Source organism: Mirounga angustirostris, unplaced genomic scaffold (genome assembly GCF_029215605.1).
Source record: "Mirounga angustirostris isolate CCGP_5_RB_7025 unplaced genomic scaffold, mMirAng1.0.hap1 SCAF_9, whole genome shotgun sequence".
Taxonomy (NCBI): domain Eukaryota; kingdom Metazoa; phylum Chordata; class Mammalia; order Carnivora; family Phocidae; genus Mirounga; species Mirounga angustirostris.
Genome location: NW_026991717.1, coordinates 4954584 through 4973733, shown reverse-complemented (window position 1 = coordinate 4973733; position 19150 = coordinate 4954584). Strand labels below are relative to the sequence as shown.

The 19150-nt window shown below is 52.7% G+C and overlaps 2 protein-coding genes across 8 annotated transcripts in view; both read left to right on the top strand.

Moving 5' to 3' along the window:
* The window catches only part of ALPK3 (alpha kinase 3), a 54128-nt gene extending 44275 nt beyond the window's left edge, over positions 1-9853 (top strand). For both annotated transcript variants that reach the window (XM_045899332.3, XM_045899333.3), the window contains 3 exons: positions 464-687; positions 3256-3304; positions 3885-9853. In XM_045899332.3, coding sequence (XP_045755288.1) covers positions 464-687; positions 3256-3304; positions 3885-4155 — 544 coding nt within the window. In that variant the 3' untranslated portion in view covers positions 4156-9853. The remainder of the gene's footprint in view (positions 1-463; positions 688-3255; positions 3305-3884) is intronic.
* Positions 4181-19150, top strand: part of SLC28A1 (solute carrier family 28 member 1) — a 64482-nt gene continuing 49512 nt past the window's right edge. For 3 of the 6 annotated variants that reach the window (XM_064569838.1, XM_064569833.1, XM_054513282.2), the window contains exons 1-4: positions 9516-9653; positions 15425-15514; positions 16847-17880; positions 18657-18768. In XM_064569838.1, the coding sequence (XP_064425908.1) occupies positions 18673-18768 (96 nt within the window). In that variant the 5' untranslated portion in view covers positions 9516-9653; positions 15425-15514; positions 16847-17880; positions 18657-18672. Of the gene's footprint in view, positions 4254-9515; positions 9654-15424; positions 15515-16434; positions 17881-18656; positions 18769-19150 lie in introns of those variants that run through there. The other 3 variants (XM_064569835.1, XM_064569836.1, XM_064569834.1) reach the window with 3 other exon arrangements.

Below are 19150 nucleotides of genomic sequence, written 5' to 3'. Positions count from 1 at the left end.
CCGTGGGCAGTAGGTGTCCGTGTAGGTTTTTGTAGGAGTCAGCTGTAAATGGTCGCTGTTTCCATGTTGAGACCTGAACTCTGACTCTTGAACCCTGGGGTCTGGTTGGCATGGAGCATCCTCTCTAGAGGTGTTCCTTTCTGTTGGCCGCGTCCTGGTCTGGGTCCCTCACTCAAGCTCAGGGTTCTCCTGGGGCTACAGCACCATTCATTTCGAATCCCACTGAGCTCAGGGCATGGACAGGACCCCGAAGCCAATGGCCTCATTCCGTTTCCTGAGCTCAGAGCAGAGCTGGCCTCCATCCCTGTCCTTCGGTCCCAGAGCTGAGAATTCCATTCTTGGAAGGACCCTTCTTTCCAACCCAAGAGTGTGGAGGTCCAGTGGCGGGGGGGGGGGGGGGGGGGGGGGGGGGCGGCTCTCTGGGGCCGTACTTCTGTTCACAGTGGAGTGGAACTGTGTTTAGGATCCTCCCACTGTACCTCATCTACCGGCCTGCCAACAATATCCCCTATGCGACCCTGGAGGAGGACCTGGGCCAGCCCCTGCAGCCTTACTGTTCTCGGGAGGGGGCCTGCGCGGCCGCCCCGGAAGCATCCTGCAGCTTCGAGGTCCAGCACAAATGCCAGACCTTCCAGCACTGGCTCTACCTGTGGACAAATGGCAGCTTCCTTGTCACCGATTTGGCAGGTAGGGGGCTGCGCGTGCATTGCCTCCCCCCACCGCCCCCGCCCGGGACCAGGTCAAGGAGCCGGCCTCAGTGGCCTCGTCTGGAACTGCCTGGGCATCCACAGGAGCACATCCTGGGCTCCAGTTACAGTTAAGAAGGAATTTAGTTCAAAGAACATGACATGGGAGCTAATTAAACAGCCACAGCCAAAATCTTTTCAAAATCTCCCTTCCTCCCTTCCTGGCAGCTCTGCTCTCCACTTTCTCTCTCTCCATACTTCCCAAACTCTCCCTTCCGTCCTAGCGCCCCAGCTTTACTGCCCCTTCTCCCTCCTCACCTTCCTCCCCATCTCCCCCTCCTCTTCCTCTCCTCCCCCTCTTCCCCCTTCTCCTCCTCCTTCCTTCCCTCCCTTCCCCTTCCTCCCCCTCCCCTCCCTCTTCCTCTTCCTCTCCCTCCTTCTCTCCCCTTCCCCTTCTTCTCTCTTCTTCCCTTTCTCCTCCTCCTTCCTCTCTTCCCTCTCTTCCCCTTCTCTTCCTCTACATCCTCCTCTCCCTCTCCTCATCCTTCTCCTCTTCCTCCCTGCCCCTGTCTGCCCCTTCCCCTTTCTCCCTTCTCCCTTCTTCTCCTCCCCCTCCCCCCCACTCCGCTTCCCTCCCCTCCCTCTCCTTCTCTTCCTCTACATCCTCCTCTCCCTCCCCTCATCCTTCTCCTCTTCCTCCCCTCCATCTGCCCCTCCCCCTTCTCCCTTCTCCCTTCTTCTCCTCCTCCTCCCCCCCACTCCGCTTCCCTCTCCTCCCTCTCCTTCTCTTCCTCTACATCCTCCTCCTTCCACTTTTGTTAGCTTTTTATTATGTGAACCAACTTAGTCTCTGTGGCTTCCTCTTATTTCTGTCTCTCCCATTCCTCAGATTTCCCCCCAACAAAGGCCAGCAAGCACAAATCCTCCTTTCTCTGCCCAGTCCTTCCCAGGCTGCCCTCTAGCCAGACCCGGGCAGGGGAGAGGAAAGGAGAGTTTCTCTACAGTGGGAGGAGAAGAATGCTGGGAGTATCACCCATCACCATATCTGGTCCCCGATGTGAATCAGTGAGAAAGCCAAGGGCCAGAGATAGAAAACTGGCTTAAATGTGCTTCTCGTTGGGGTTGAGTGGCACAATAAATGTGGTGTATGTAACTCCGTATATTGACGGGGGGCTGGTAGCACGTTCAGCCTTTGTCATTCCTTCTGTTGGTTGACTCCATCCGTCCAACATTTAGCCACTATTGGGAAGGTAAAAAGGTGAATCAGGAATCCTCACTGTCCTCAAGAAGCTGTGATAAGTACACCAGTTTCGAAAATGAGAGGATAATGCGATGCAGTAGAAAGACCTGGGACGCAAAGAAATCCGGCCTTCGTCTATGTCTCAGGGCTTTCCAGCTGGTCTCTGGAGACCCAGGAGAAAGCCAAAGCTCAGGCAGGGCGATTTCCACAATCTCTCTGAGCCTCGCCACACTTTCCCCCCCACGGAGTGACCGGCTCTTCCCTACCTCTCAGACTGGCTGGGAGGACTGAGTGAGGCCGTGGCTGTGAGCGCTTCTGCAAACTAAAATTCTGTGCAAACGTAGGGGGCCATGGTTACCGGGGTGCAGGGTGGAAGGTGGCGCCCCCGAGAGAGAAATGACAGGGACTAATGTCTAACTGCTCGACCACTATGACTCAGACACTAAGCTAGAGCCCTGCACACCCCGTGAGGCTCTCACCCCCCCTGCATTACCCGCCTCTGAGAGCTGAGGGCTAGAGGTGGTTCTCGTAGCTCTTAGCAGCTCGGAAGGGCTGGGGCTGACATCGGCCCACGTGTGCCCGACTCTCATCTGTCGTACCCGGCGCTGAGCCCTGGTCATGAAAGGCAGGCCCCCAGAAGGATGTGACAGGACGGTTTGAAAGTGGGGAGAGGCTCCCCCTCTAATGTGTGGATGCTAGGATGCCGGGGCAGACCAGCCAGGCTGGGGAGGCCAGTCCCCCAGGGCCCGTTTTGCCTGGCTCTGTTCTCCCAACACTGTCACCTGGTCTTGGCTTCTTGGGGTGCGGGCTTGCTGCCTGTGTGAGTAGGTAGAAGCCGGTCTTCCCCACTGTTACTTTTCTGCTGGTCCAGCCTGGTTTACGTCCACATTGCTACCTGCTCTCCCTTGCCCGGAGAGGAAGAGGAGCACATGCCAGCTCAAAGCCAGCGGCCAGCCCAGCCTGTGGCCTAATGTCTCCGGTAGAGCAGAATTGCACAGCTGGAGGGGGCTGGGATCTAGGCGCAAGAACTGAACTTGTACTTTGCCTCACAGTGGCCACTGCACATGCTCAGTGCGCAGTTAGCAAATGAATAAATGAATGTGACCTTGCTCCGGCCCCTGACCTCCGAGCCTGTCTCCTCACCCGCAAAAGGGGGTCTTATTACTACTAACGATAGCGAGATGCCCACACTGCGTGTGAGCCTGGTCGGAAGTGAGGATGTGCCCTGAACCCTGGCACGCTCCCGTCCAGCGATATACCTGTTTTGGAGAGGTGGGGGCCCTGGAACCGACCCAGGCTGCCCCACCTTCCAGCTTTGTCTCTTTCCAGGGGTGGATTGGAAGATGACCGATGTGCAGATTGCTACCAAACTGCGAGGGTGAGTAGCTCTCGGGGCCAGAAGGCCCTCTGAGAATCTTCTCGGGGTGTAAAATTATCCGAGTTCTTCTGGGTCTCCCTCCTCGAGGTTCTGGGCCTGAGGCCAGATGGGGTCTGGGGCGCCGGTGGCCATGTAGCCATGTCCCGGGGGCCGCTGACCTCCACCCACCGTGCCCCTGACGCCAGGTCTGGACCAGCAGTATCTATGCCCCCACAGAGGATCACCTGCGCCTCTGGGCTCCTCTTCCTTCTGGCTTGAGAAGGCTCATCATGATGCGGATGAGCAAAGGCCCTGGGAGTAAAATGGGGACGCCGAGTCTGCTCTAGTTTGTACTAACAAGGCGGATCACCCTCACACCAGAGAATGTGGACGTGCTGAATTCCTGCACCACCGTGTAATGGGGCTTTGGGGTAGAATTCAGGTTTGGGGTGCTGCTAGCTGAGGTAGTACCCAGCTGGACTCCCCAGCACCCCCGAAAGGATGGGGCATAACACCCTGGCCATGGCCACCCCACCGTAGGCCCCCCCAGGGCTCTCCCTCTGGGTGGGACTCCCGCTCAGCTCTCACTGTTTGGCTGCAGATACCAAGGCCTCAAGGAGAGCTGTTTCCCTGCCCTGCTGGACCAGTTTGCCTCCTCCCACCAGTGCAACCCCTTCTGTGAGATGCTGGGGCTCAAACCCCTCAAGGGCCCTGAGACTGCCCACCCTCAAGGCAAGGCCAAAGGCTCCAAGAGTCCATCCACTGGCAGGAAGGGCGGCCAGCTGAGTCCTCAGCCCCAGAAGAAAGGCCTCCCCAGTCCCCTGGGCACCCGGAAGAGTACTCCAAGCTCCAAGGCGCAGGGCCTGCGGTAGCCCCCACAGGAGGCTGGGGGCCTCCACCCAGCAGCAGACCAACAAGGAAGCAGCTCGAGGCGATGGAGACTCCCGAACTACGGAACTAACCAGAGAAGGTGCGCTGAGGAGGCGCCACGAGGGGGGCCTCTCTGAGCAGCCTCTCCGCAATCCACTCCTCATCAGATGGCTTTTGTGCATGGTGACACCCGGGGGGCTTCTCCTGGTGCCACCGTCAGCCGGGGCTCCCAGGCCCCATCCCCACGTGCCTGGTGGCCTCGGCCCTCCTTGAAGTTTACACTGGCCACTGCTGGAGGCTCCCCGAGTCCTCTGCATGAGCTCCGCACCCAGCCCCCCGCCCCGCCAGACCCTGCCGTGAATATCGTACTCTGGGGGGCACACCGGCCAGTGGTTACCCTTTACTTTGCTTGGCCCTGACCTCTCCCTGTCCTTGGGGCTCCGGGCGTCCTGCACTGTGTCTGGCCTGGTGACTCTCAGGGAGCCTTCTCCTTCCAGCTATTTGGCCTCGTGCCTCCCAGCGTGTCCTGCAACTAACCTGTCACTGAGCCCAGATGGGGCTCAGGACACTTCCAGAGCCTGTCTTGTTCTTGTGCGGTGGTCTTTGGTAATGCGTGTTCATGCCCTTCCTTCCCCCAGCACTCAGGCACTCACTCACCTGCTTCCCGCGCTCCTTTGCCCTCGCATCTCCCATCCCCAGCTTCCAGCTGCCTGGCAGCCTGCTGCCTTTCCTTCGCTGCCTCTCTGCTTGTCCCCTTGCCCAGGCGCTTCCCCAGCCCGATTCCGCACCCTGCCCACCAGTCCGCGCCTCCCCTGCCTCTCCCAGGCCCTCTGCCCCTGCGGGAGAGGTGAGAGGTGGCATGAGCATTGTGTCAGCAGCCCCGGCCAGCGCGCAGGCGTTGACTCGGAAGGACCTGGTGCTCCGCCCTGGAAAGATGTGCAGTCACAGTGAAGTTCACATCCCCTCTAGAGCAGGGATGGAGGGCTAGGGCTGGTCTCCGAAGGGGAGTGCACTGGGGAGTTGGAGGAAGGATGCAGTCCACCCACAGGCTGGGCTGAGGGGTCCCTGTGCCTGGGAAGTAGGACGCCTGCCCCAGCCATTAGCTCTTGATCCCGGGGCTCCAGCTCTGGGGCTTCACATATGGGCTCCCAAGGAATTGCTGTGCTCCGCCCAGCACCCCCGGGCCTTCCCGAGAGCCCCTCCTGGTGGCCTAGGAAGGGATGGGCCTGGTGCTAGCCAGCTCCCCTTGGAATGCAATAAAGGCAGCCACTGTGTACCCTGCTCGCCCTCATCTGGTATGGTTGTAGGTGTATGGGGTCAGGGCCCCCTCTCCCCAGGCAGGTTCTCCAAGGGCGCCTTACAGCCCCCGGACCCACTGCAGTAATGAATCCAGGCTTTGGCTCCTGGATGGACATTCAGTCTCAGCCTTTGTGACCACAGCGACACTGTGCTGCTTGCCCAGCTGGGCTGATGGGGATCTGGGGACTTAGGTCTTTGGAATTGTTCCTTCATTTGGGAGAGGAACACAAAGGAAGGAACCCAGGAAGGAAGAGCAGAGCTGGCGGCTCTGGGGAAATGTCCAGCGTCTCTGGCTGTCTCCAGTGCCCCAAGGCCGGCCCCGGGGACAACCAGCCTCTGCCTGCCAGCTGCTCACTGGCCCTTTCCTGCTTCCCACGCTGCAGAGGCTTCTTACTCCCCAACAACCCCATGCCACAACTTCCCTTGCCTGACATGTATGCCCCTCCGTTTTGACATTTCTGACTTCTCTACCTCTTGTGCTCAGGGCACTCTCCCCACTTTTTCCTCTTGCCCTCATGTGACCCAGTCTGCAGATCCAGATTGCCTTGGTGAACTGGGAGTTGGAATGTGATCCGTTCATTCATCTGTCCATTCAGCAGACATATGCTGAGCACCTCCTTCATGCCAGACCCCGAGTTGACAGCTGTGGGAGGCACAGATATGTGAGGTGGACTCAAAAGAAACTTTCCATTAGGTTCCTTGGGCTTTGAGCAACAGAAATGGACTCAGACCCACTTTAGCAAGGCAAAAGGGTTCGTGGGAAGGGTGCTGGGGCAGCTCCCAGAGCCAAAGGAAGAGCTGAACAATTGGGCTTGAGATGGTGGGAGTCAGTGGTGCTCTAGAGCTTGCATTCCGGGAGCTGCTGCCATGGGCTGAGCCACCCAACCAGCCATTGGGACTCCCTTCACTCGAGATTCAAATTCCTGTCCTAGAGCTCAGGGCACTCTGGAGTGGGACAGAGGCAGTTTTCCAAGGGACCGGGATTCTTTCCGGAAGAATGGTGGAGAGGGGGAGGGTAGAAAAGGACTTGGTGGCAACAGCAGAGACACTCCCCCATCCCCACCCACCCACCCACACACTGTTCTTCCCACCTGATGTATTACGACTCTCCCACATACAACCAAGAGTAAATTCCACTCTGCTTGGGGAGAGCATTCAAAGTCACGTCCAGTGACTAAGTCCAGGGGCTACCATTCTCCAAAGTCCAGTGTCACGAGTGACACTCTTCCCCCTTCTATCACAATCCCATTTTGAAATTCTGCAACCTGGGGAGTAAAATTAACCATCTTCAACCAACATTCTTGACCCCAGCAAGAAAGGAAGCACCGGTAAAGGCTGGAGTCCATTTCCAGAACAGGTCATGAGACCTAGTATTTCTGACTAGGGATTCTCTGCCTGTTGGAGTGACCCCAAGTTTCCGTCCTGAAGTCCGGCTCCGCAGTGGCCCTGCCCTGCCCCCTTCCAAGCAGCAGCAATCAGATTTTCCCTCGATAGGGTTAACCATCCTACTACTCCATGACCTCTTGTTGTGTGTCACTCAGAGCTATAAGGAGCCCGAAACAGCCAGGTGTGCCTCAGCTTCCAATTCACGTATTACTATGACATTTTGAGGATGTGTCTCCTTGGAGACTAAAACCTCTACACCAGCCTGGTCCCAACCCTCAGGTGTGTGGAAGGCACTGAGATGGAGGGATAGCTCACCCCTCTCCGCCTGCTTCCCAGCCTGTGAGGGCGAACGAACACCAGGCGATGCATGTCAGTTCCGAGCTTGTGCTATATCCTGTGGGTCGGACCCAACCTCTCAAGGTGGTGTTTCTCAGCTGGTGCCCTCACTGAGTTTTCAGCAAACTGTCTCATCATATTATCAAGCTGACTGCTCCTGGACTGCTGGGATCCTGACCAGATGAGTGAATGCCATAGGCATCAACCCATCACTTTACTTCTGCTGTAGAATGCATTCTTTGGTTGGATGCCCTATGTGGGGATGCCACATTGATGTTTACAGCATTTGATAAGTCCACGGATATTGATGGTGGGAGGCATGATGGATAAGGAAAGCAAATCCAAATCCAGATGAAGGGCCCATAGTGGTCGAGACAGATTCCTGCCCTCTTGAAGTGATAGGTGTAGACTCAGGGGAGGCTCAGCTGCAGGTCAGGAGGAGGGAGCATGGAAGAATGAGTGAGGAATTCACACCCATGGCCTACCTGTGCCTTCAGAGACCTATCCTGGAGCCTCCCCTTGAAGATGGAGTGCTTTTGGCCATGGCTCACTATGGCTGGGTGGATCAGCTAAGCCCGGTTCATGAGGGGCAGCATGGCCCCCTGCTATGCTGTAGCCAAGCATTTAGGCTCCTCCAGAGCCCAGTGGCAAGCCAGAGCGCCATGTCTCAAAAGGATGGTAGTTACTTGTTGGCCAGAGAATCACTTGGTTCTGAACCCTGAGTTTCCCCGCCATACTTTTCTTATTAGGACTTGCCACAAACTTCATTAGCAACAGGCCCCACATGGTTCCCCAATATGCCACAGACAGACAGACACCTCAAGCACCCTTGGATCTGTCAGGTCATGGGGCCTGGTAGGAGAACCATTCTCCCAGCCGGAGAACCTTCACTTGCTCTCGGCCCAACCCAAAGCTGGTGGCCTTCTAGGTCATTTGGTTCATGGGTTGGAACAAGATGCCCTAAAATGACATTTTTGCCTGGAATTGGGTCTTAGTGGTAAGGGATTAAAAATGCGGTAATTTGTTCTACATTATGGAGGAAATATTCTGACCTGATCAGACCCCTCAACCCCCAGGAATTTACCAAGACCCCCCCTTTTTTTTTTGCATTTTCACATGATTTATCTCCCACCTCTGACTCACATATGTCTTATCAAGGCATCTAGGGAAACTGCTGACTCCAGGCTCTATCAGCATGATGCCGTCAGTGTGAGGGAACACTGGTGGCGAGGGCAGTGTCCCTGTGGGCCAGGTGGTGGCACAGAGCTGGTCAGCTATGATATTCAGCTGGAGATGAACTCTTTCTGAAGTTCTTTGTTCATCAAAATAGAAGGAAAAAAATGAATTCACTAGAGCAAAGGATTCATACCAAATGTGAGGAGCTGGATGAATTTGCTTGAGCAAGAAGACCATCTCTGGAACAGCACCTGCAGTTGGAGACATCACTTTTTAAAGCTTACAGCGATCCAAAGACTTCTTGGTGTTTTGCACTGGTCAAGCTGAGCTGTGGTAGGAATCACTATGACTTCACTCTCAGGTCTTTGATAGTTACACTGATTTCTACATTTCCCCCAGGAATATGGTTCTACTTTTGATTTACCATTTTGGTACCATTTTGGTAGGGAGGGGGCTTCCAATGGCTTGTGCTTGTCCTATCTTACTAGGGTCATTCTTACCCCACACATCAGAGTGCCATTGTGGGAGGGATGTCTCCTTCAAAATATATCCATTTCAACTATTCACTCAAAATAATCCTGGGTTGGCTTTGAGATTCCACTGTCTACTGTGGTGCAAATTTGGTCTATTAATTATCCCCATTGGTTGGCAGACCACATGCTTTTCTTTTGCCCCCAGAAATTGGACTTAGCTTGGAGCCAGTATCCTACAGAACTCCTCTCCCCAAGTTTGGGTATTTTTCTTTTCCTTCTATAGTTCCCAGATAAATGGACACAGATCCCTTTAGGGAAGGCCAAGGAAGGTTCACAATATGCATTTAGTGTTAAAATAAGGTTTCCCTTCAGAGATACTTGGCTTACTCTCCATTGAAGGTCTGGAAATTAGTGCGAGATTTTGACTCCACCTTGGCAGCTTGAGACAGACCTGTTTGCCCAACCAGAAGTCTTTAGTTATGGTTATAACTAGGTAATATCTTAGGGAGTGTCTGGTCTTCATTCCTGGGACCCAGTGGTTGATTAGCCACCGCTCGAGGTCTGGTTTCCATGCCCATGACCATTGTGATGACTCCTCTACTTTGTTCCTTGTATCTATCTCTGCTGCTGAGATCAGGCTGCTCATTTTCACAGCAGCTCTCCCAACCAGCATTCCAGGCCTAGAGAGGAAAGCCAGCAGAACCTCACCCCTGTATTTCTCGTGGCAAGGAGCAAGACCACCTCCTGGGTCCTGTCGGAGGACAGGGAGAGGATGGATGGGCTGGATGCATGCAAGGGACCCAATAAAGCATTCTATTCTCCTGAGATCCGTGAGTTCCTGCTTTCTTGGATATTTGGTCTTTTTAATATAATTTAGCATGGGTCAATGTTTGGTCCAGATTTGTATTATCCACCCCCTACCCTGCAATGACTAAAAACTGTATCTAGCTGTTTGAGCTTCTGCATTACATGTAGATCTCTGGTGAGCAAACATATCAATAAATATCACCTGAAGCAAAATTATATTCTACCTATCTTGGTCAAACAGCCTTTAAAATTTTTCCATAAATGTTCCCTATAGTTTTTGACAATGTGTATTAGCTAGTGCATACAGTTTCTTCCAGGTGTGACTCTTCTTTTTCCTGATCTGATTCTGCCTCTCATCCCCTGAGCTATGCTGGGTGTGGATTCTGGTTATTGGCAGATCAGTAGTGTAGTGTGGGACAGGGTCTGGGTCTCAATTTTCTGACTTGATGGTGCCAATACCCCTGAGCTGATAAAACTCAGGGAGGCTGTCTCTTTCATTAAACTTATGAGAAAATGGGATTTGTGCACCAAAAACCCAACTCACTAATTTTTAATGAGAAATTTAACCATCCAGGAGACTGGACACGTGCGTTGACCTGAAAAAGCAAATTCTTCCCTTCTTCCGAAAGGAAAAGTTGTTTGGCAAGCTTAGAACAAGAGAGACAAACTTTAGTTCAAACCCAGCTTTCCTAGGCAGAGGATTTGGAGCTTGCTGCTTAAATTCCCCAAACTGAGCTGCCTCATCATTGTTTAAATCCTTTTACTAGAATTTATAGACTACCTATCATATGTAACAATTCTACATTCTGGGTACATAACCGTGAACAAAACAGACATAGACTCCTTCCCCAGAGAGCTTACAGTCTAGTGGGGGAGACAAACATTAAACACACACACCAATAAATGTATAATGGCGAATATATGTGTTAAGTACTACAGAGCAGAAGAATGGGAGAGAATACCAGCAGGGTGTGGGACTCGAATTAGATTGGGGCTCTCAGGAGCCAACCTGAAGGCATTGATACTGAAGCTGAGATCAGAAGGGTGTTGGTCAGAGGAAGGGGAAGAGCGTACCAGGCAGAGGAAACAATCCATGCAAGGTTCTGTGTCAGGTTGTAACAGAGGGACGGAACGAAAGCTCGTGTGGATAATGCATGGTCAGTGAGGGCACAGTGGTATCGCACTATGAGGTTCAGAAGGGGTGAGGCTAGACCATGGAAGGACATTTGCACTGAACCCCAAGAGCAGTGGTGTATCAGTTAGGATCAGTGGTTACTGGAAATGATAGAGAAGCCCTCCCATGATGGTAGTCTTAAGCAAGACAGAGTTATCTCTTCCTCAGGAAGAAGTCTGTAGGCAGTAGGAGATCTGGACATGGCCCACCTAGGCTGGCATGACAATTCTAGGATGTTGTCAGGGGGAAGGCTCCTCTGGATCTCTGCTCTGTCCTGCCAACCCAAGCAGTAGCAATTGACCCCAAGTGCAACATCATGAATAGAAGAACTAAAATGGTAATATAGCTGTCAAACAACAGATCCTCTTTGTATAGAGTCAACAGAGAATGCCTAAAGTTGACAATAAAAAATAGTGTCTATATATTTTTATCTATCAATCATCTATCCATCCCCCCATCTATTCATCCGTTTATCTATCATTCATTTATTTTATTTATAGAGGTTGCTACCAGAAGTGAATAGACAAGAATGGCCTGTCTGTAGGTGGGGTGGGGGGGTGGGTCTGGTCTCTGGTTTTCCTAGTTCTGGTCTCCCTGAGACTGTCCAGGGGTGAGATGCCTTTAAATTTCCTTTGCTGGTCATTGATGTGGCTCTTACTTGAAACAAAATTGCCTACCGAGGGACCCCCAACTCCTTCTGCTTCAGGAACCACCTATCAGTAATTGGGTCATATCCCATTCAACCAGGCAAATTTGAGCTCCGTTGTTGAATTACAGTGGCAAGGATGAGGATGATGGCACTCAGCCTTTAGCAGTATCTGTCTTTAGGAGGCTGTGGTTGTATGCCTGGAGCTGGCTCGGGGCAGGGGGTCCGGTCCTGGAACCCACAAGGCACCGTCCTCTGGCCTCGGAACGGATATGGCTCACAAATGGCTCTTTCCTATTATTTCCAAAGGCTAATGAGGCACAGCAGTTACTGTAACCCCCGCCTCAGAGGACATGGCGCATGTGCGGACAAAGGGACGCTCCCGGCACTTGCCATACGTACCCAGATGGTAGCGTTACGACAGCAGATGAGTCTATGGATTCCTGGCCTGACTTAATAGTGTAGTCAACTGCTCTGGCCACTGGCTTTTTAATGGCTGGAACAGTACATCCAGGTCCAGGGTGGGATACGGCCCTGAGGATTCAACTGGCTGTTGTCATTTCCAACCAAATTCAACACCCTGGTTTCACACTAAACTTCTTTGGTTCTACCAAACCCCCATGAGAATTCTCATTGGAACAAGGCTGCAGACAAAGCCAGGGTCCTGTCTGAGAGCCCCCTGAGGCAGGCAGAGGACCTATGGAAAAGACTCTGTTTTGGCATGGGCCCAGGCTTAGGATAATCCACAGCAGCCAGCGCCCTGCTTCCAGCAGCCTGGGAGTGAGGGGTCCGACAGAGCCAATCACTTCTCACCTGCAGTGGAGGCTTCTGCTGCCCTGCCCAGGCCCCCTTTACTGTGGGGACCCATCTCCCAGGTGCTGTGAGTTTGTTAGCTCACAGCTGCCCCTTGTCCGAAGAACTGCCCTGAGTCAAATGGAAGCCGCCTCACCTGGGAGGCAAAATGCTTCCTAATCCCTTCCCTAGTCCTTGGCCCACGACTGGCCTGGCCTGGCCTCAAGGCGAGACTAACCTATGGGCAAGTTTGTGTTCCAGAGTTTCCCTGTGGAATCCAACTAAAGTCAGACTCTAGTCAAGACCACACTCTTATTTTTACCCCTGCCTTATTCTGTATCCCTTCCTCCCCTTCTGCCAAGAGCACCCCCCTCCCTCGTAAATCACTTGAACAAGAATCCCCATCTCAGGCTAAGGAGTGTACCTAAGACCCTCAGGTGTCCTGCTATGTGGACTCTGCCATTGGAAGAGAAATCTCACTGGGGCTCTTCTTTTCTACCAGGGCAAAATGTGTGGTTTGGGGGCAGTTGGAGTCAAATTACTCAGGTTATGTGGGTGATTGCCCAGTACATCAGCCCCTGCAGAATAAATTGGTGCTGGGTCTTACTCAGGAAGTTGCTCAGAGACACAGTATCCCAGATTTCACGGGGTCTGACCAGAGAACACAATTCACAGCCATTGGCTTTAAGTGAAGAATCCATCCTGCCTGCCAAGCAGCTGGTGAGGTGGAAACATGGAGTGGGCACCGGAGAGCCGGCTCAGAACTCCCCAGTACAAACAGGCAGCACGGTGACCCTTGGGTCTACTTCGGGCTGTTCAACTTCTCCATGGTTGCTCCATTTATGGCGCTGGTCCCCCCATCACACACGTCCATGGAGGAAATGGTGACCAGTACCCATGTCCTTGGGTTAGTGTAAGGGTTCAAGGAGATCACGTGGCTAGAGCTTGTAGCACAACCTGGCACGTGCCAAGCTCTCAGACGCTTGGCTCTCAGCTGGTACCATGGTTGTTACCGTCTCTTGGAACTAGAGGATCCATCCCAGGGCCACTCACATGCTGCTCTTCTCCAAGGTGGGAGACCCTGGTATCTCTCCCTTCCCTCAAGGTGAGGTGGCCAGCACAAATCTCTGCCCCTACCCCTGACAGCCATCTTGCCAACTCTCATCCTATGGGAGACAGTCAGCATGGCCTCCTGACCCACAAGCTGGCCGATGTTTAGCTCCTGGGGTGGGGTCAGGCTCTCCTCAAGCCCCCATGGCCATGGAGTGAAGGGGATTGGCTGCAGCCTTTGGAACGATGAAACTTGCTTCTACTGGCATAGTGAAATGGAAAGGAAATGCTTGAAAATGAGTCATGGTGTGTAACTGGCAGGTCCACACAGGAAGAACAGTTGGTACAAGTCAGAGGAGAGTCAGATGAGGCTGTGTCTTTCATTCTACAGCACGATGTTATTGGTGGAACTCCACCTGGGTGGAGGGAGGCAAGATATGCCTGGAAAGCCTCAATGTCTAGATGTGACACTCAGAGGTCTTCATTTTTGTTCTTCCTAACAATTGTATGTAATTTGTGACGTCCTACCGGTCAGTACCTTTCCTACAGACACTACTGGTCTATGGTAGATTCATTTTATTGGCTGCTCCTAGGAAGCATAAAGTCCTCCGTGTGGAAACTTCTATAAAAATATCAGGTTTGGGGCGCCTGATCGGTTAAGCGTCTGACTTTTGATTTTGGCTCAGGTCATGATCTCAGGGTCCTGGGATGGAGCCCCATGTCATACTTCATGCTCAGAGGGGAGGCTGCTAGTCCCTCTCTCTCTCTCTCACTCTCTCTCTCTGACTCTCACCTCACTCTCTCTTAAATAAATAAATGAAAAATCTTTAAAAAAAAATATCAGGATTTGCTCTAAAGCTTAGTGGGTGCCATGAGACCACTTCTCTGACAGGGGAGGGGAGGAAACAATGAAGGGCTTATTTTTGCCTATGTAATTAACCAGCTTCTCAACTGTGACTCAGTGTCAGCTCCGGGCCAACAAGGCAATGGAGATCCTAATTAGTAGCCCCCACAGCCCCTGTCGATGGCTTGTGGAAAATGGTACACCTCAGAGGGAGGATACAGCCTTTGGTATAAAACCTACCAAAGCCAGGGACGTCATCCTTGAACCCAAGAGGATGACGTGAATTACGACCTATCTTGGTTTGTAGAACATCTTAGCTTGATCCAACTGAGAAGGAAACATCTCAATCTCTCATTATGTAAGAAGCTGATATGAGATGGAAGGGCAAGAAGGCTAGAACATAAAAGAACAACAAGGGAAATAGACTTCACAAAGTAGCAACCGGTTCAATATTTGGAGATAGTGATCTCTTAACTGTTTAGGGAAACTTCCCCCTGCCTGGGTGTGGGACCAGGTGTCCTTATTTAACCAGCCCTTTATTGTTGCTGAGATAGATGAGCCCCAGAGTCATCCTCTTGTTTTCTGTTGGGTAATGGCCATTTGTGCCCATCTGTTCCCAATGAATAGCCAGGGGTGAGGGGTAGACTATATCAGGGGGCCCTTGGAGAGTCATGCAAAGGCAGCTAGGGTGGTGGTGGGCCGGGATGGTGGGGGGGGGAACGGTTTTGGTCTTTGGGACATTGGACATCTTTCTTCCCTTGTGAACACGTGGACGTGCTATACAGCTTCTAGGAAGAACACTGTGCTCTAAGTCTTGGAAGAGTCCATTCCCAAAATTTATAAAATTTATAGGAGTTACAACTAGCCCAAACTATTTCTTCAGCTTTTGTATTTTGCCCGATGTCATCAGAATTTGTATATGCTTCGGGTTTGGAATATTTCTGCTACGACTATAGGAAGCCCATCTTTCAATGCCCCAAATAAGAAAGGAAACATTGTATGGAATTACTGGATGTCCTTTCTGTCAACCAGCTGAGGATTAAGAGACAGAAGCAGGTTTAGGAGAGAAGGATGACAAGCTCATATTTATGGAACCTGACAGCAAGAGCCTCTCTTGCTGTCTACTGCTTGGGCACGGAAACCGTGTCTAAGAGCCGAGAAGGAGTGTGAGCAAAGTCATGAGAAGAGAGTGAAGAGACTGTTGAACACCCCTTCTGATAATATCTGCCTCTGACAGTTCCGAACGGCTCACTCACCACCTATACAAACATTCTCTTTCTTCTCTCAGAGCCTGCCAAGGAGAAGGGATTCTCTTCCGCTCTGGCCAAGAATTGCCCCGACACAGGAAGTGACCCCAGGAAACAGACACCAGAAACTGGTGCGTGGCTGCCTCTGACGAGGGGGATGGGGGCGGGAGAGGTGGAGCAGGCCCTTCAGTACAAATCCTCCTAAGTGCTATTTTGTTTTGATTGGAAGGGAAAGTATATATATATATACTGATATGGGAAAGTAGATAGATAGAGACACAGATATGGTCCTCGCCTCTGCCCTGGACCCAGCGCTCCCCGCCACATCCCCAGCTCAGTCCTGCTCTTCCCTCAGCCCCCGCTCCCCATGGGTGGGACCTCAGAGACCAGCTCCTCAGGAGGTGGGCACAAAGAGGGTGAGGGGACAGCTGAGGCTGAGCCTGATGGTGCACAGCCAGGACCCTTGAGGTCCTCCAGCTCCGGGTCTCTCCCTGTGGAGGTGGAGGTGCTCATCCCAACCTATCCAGCCTCCCAAACGCCAGCCTGGGGCTCTCAGCCAAATTCCACCAAAACGCATTTGGCTTCTGGGGTCCAGGATCACTTGAGGGGATCTGGGGTCACTCCTTGAGGGGAGGAGCAGGGGAGAAAGTCCTCCAGGAGAGCCTGGAGGAGGAGAATGGTGTCAAGGCATCCCCGAGATGTGCCCTGTGACAGTGGTGAGCCCTGCCAGCCACCATCAGTATTCATTTATGAGGTAGGTACTACTACCCCCCCTTGTTAACTTGAAAGAAACAAGTTAACTTTCAGAGTCTTTAGGCTCTGGCTCAGGGTTCAGACCATGACACACCACCTATGAAATCCATGTTTTAGATCAGGGCACACAAAAATGTCAAGGGTTTAAGGGGCAGCAGAGGGAATGTTTGGAAGCAAGCTTGGCTGCTCCTGGATGTGCTCTACCCCCTGGCTTTCCTCGGGCACCAGGAGAAACCAAGAGAGGAGGGGAGAGGTGAGGAGGCCGAGGGGAGGGGAGGGGAGGGGGAAGAGGCTAGAAGCAGAGAAGCAGGTGCAGCCTCTCTGGGGCTTGACAAGGCCCTCTGCCAGGACGGCTCCTAGCCCACAGAGGCGGGCGTCCTTTAGGATAAACCAGGTGACACCATGGACATTGAGTTTATAATCAAGGCCGCACAGGGGTCCCCAACAGAGTGAGGGGGGCAGGGTGTGGATCTCTGCCCCAGATTGCGAAAAAAAGCTGGTGTAGTCGGAGCCTCCTTTGTAAAAGGAATAACATAAAGGCAAAGTCTGGAGAACAATTCCACAAACTCAGCGGGTCGTCTCCAGGGGGCTCCGCTTAGAGGGGTTTTTAACTTGCTGTGTTCTGTATATCTGTATCTGTATACGGCGTTTCACGAAGCACGTGTAATGCTTTGGTAATCAGAGTGACAGACAAAAAAATGTTTTTAAAGGCAAGAGGCACCCCCACCCTCCATCCATCATCCTCTCCGAACGTCTAGAACAACCAGTATCTGCAGGTAATCCCACCACCTGTGTTACCAGGAAATGTTTATGCATCACATGGGGTTTTGTCCTGAGTGTGTATAATTAATTATTAAAGAGATGTTCACCCTGTCAGAACAGTTTAATGTTTAGTTGGAGGACTGAAACATTAAAGTTTGTCCCTTGACTTCGCACACTGTTGCCTTGGCGTCGGCTAAAAAAAGAAGATACAATTACACGGTATGTTAACTAACTGGAATTTAAATAAAAATTTGAAAAATAAAAAGAATAAGAAATAAGTTACTTATATGGGGAGGAAGGGAAGGAAGGAAGGAAGGAAGAAAAGGAGGGAGGAAGGGGCCAACAGCGTGATTGCGTTCCATTGTCCTGACGTTATGGAGGCTTGGACGTGAACCGTCGCTGTTTGTGACTGCTACCTGCTTTCCTTACCTTCGAGCTCAGGGAAAGGAGGTTGTTGTCATAATCACCGATTCCGTGAGGAAGGGAGACTGGTGAGATGCAAGATGAAAGCTAACGTGCATGATCCTCCAGCCTGGGTAACCTCGAGGGCCGGTGCAGAAGGAGGCCATGGGGGCGGGGGCGAACTTAGAGAGGGTGAGAATAGTGAAGACAGGCTTCCTGGAAGAGGTGGGCCCATGTGGGAGAGGGGAGAGTAGGGAAGAGGGCATCTCAGAGGAGGGAGGCAGATGAAGTTTGAAGGCAGGAGCCCAGTGGGCCAGGCCCAGAGTGGGGCCCACTGGCTCTGTTTTCCCTTTTCCCTGAGAGAGGTTGGGGTCCCTGCCCCGGCCGCGGCCCTGGGCCTTGGAGAGGGCGCTGGACCGAGCTGGGTGGGAGGCCCAACCTCTTCCCGCTCTGGACTCTGCCCAGGAATTTGCACTGAAAAGAGAAGACGGGCCAAAGTGCAAGCAGGTTGAAGTCATTTTGTCCCCGTGGAAATACGCGCTTCTGTCCTTTCCCGAGAGTGACTTGTTCACCACAATATGTGAGTAGGACGGGGGTCCTGCCTCTCCCCGGACAGTTGTGCATCTGTGTGTGTGCACAGATAGCTAGGCATTCCTGGGCTCTGCTTGTGTGTGAACTTGCACATGTCTCCTTGCTCGCATGTGCACCCATGTGTATGTGCCTCTGAACGTGTGAGTTTAACCAGGCCGGTGTTTGGATGGAGTAGGGTGCTCCCCAAGGGGAAGAAACAGGAGTGGGGAGAGATTTGGTCTTAGCTCAGGCTCTTATTCAGATGAGTTAGGCCTATGAACTGCAGCAAAAAAAGGACTATTGGCTTTCAGAATTGAAAGGTCCAGTGGTGGGACTGGTTTCAGGTCTAGCTGGATCCAGGGACTGGGAGAGTCTTTGGGATATTATTTTTCCAGCTTTCAGAGGCGGGACAGTATAATACGGTGAAGCTATCACTTAGTGGCAATGGCTTTAACCTGCTATGGGAGTGATGAGAGCTAGAGGTTCTTTTACATGATTCCTTCCTTGCCCTCCCTGTGAGGTGGGCAGAATTTGCCCTGCTTCTGCTGCCCTCCCCCAGATATGCAAGGACTCGCGTCCCACGGGTTCAGAAGTGAGTGCAGGAAGGGGCGCCTTCCTCTGTGGCTCCCAGGCCCAAGGAGGGTTGAGCTCCGGGATGATCAAAGCGGCACCAGGCATCTGCTCCCTGTTTCCACCCTCTCTCATCCTCCTCCCTTCTCTGGGCCCCCCACCTGGGTCCTGCCTTGCCTTCTGCTTTCAGCTTTGGGCCCCGACTTTGTCTTTCAGCTGGAAGATCGGGCACATGGAAGACAAAACACCAAAACGAAGAGAGTCCATCTCGCTCACATCTGTGGCCAATGGTCTGGAGAACAAGGGGGCTGAGCTCTTGGAAAGCCTGGTCTGTCTCCTTCCCCTTCCCCATTTTGGCCCCTTGGGGGGAGGGCCCTTTGTTCACCATCTTCCTTCACCCCTCCTACCTCTTTGCTTGAAAAATTAGGACCTCCCTGCCCCGCAACCTCAATGTGCAGCCCCTTTATTTCGCTCATTAACCCTGTGTTGTGGACCTGAGATGTGCCAGGAGCACCTGCCCTAGTCTGAAAGGCTGGAGGGGACGTTTGAGCTGTGATCTAAAAAACAAGGAGAGACCACGTGATTGGAGGTGGGGTGGGGGTGGATCTCTGGGGAGGCCTCAGCCTTTAAGGAGCTGGCCCTCTTGTCCTTGCTCCGAAATGGCCAAGTGGAGGCCCACCACCCAGAACTCTGGAGCCGAATATGACACC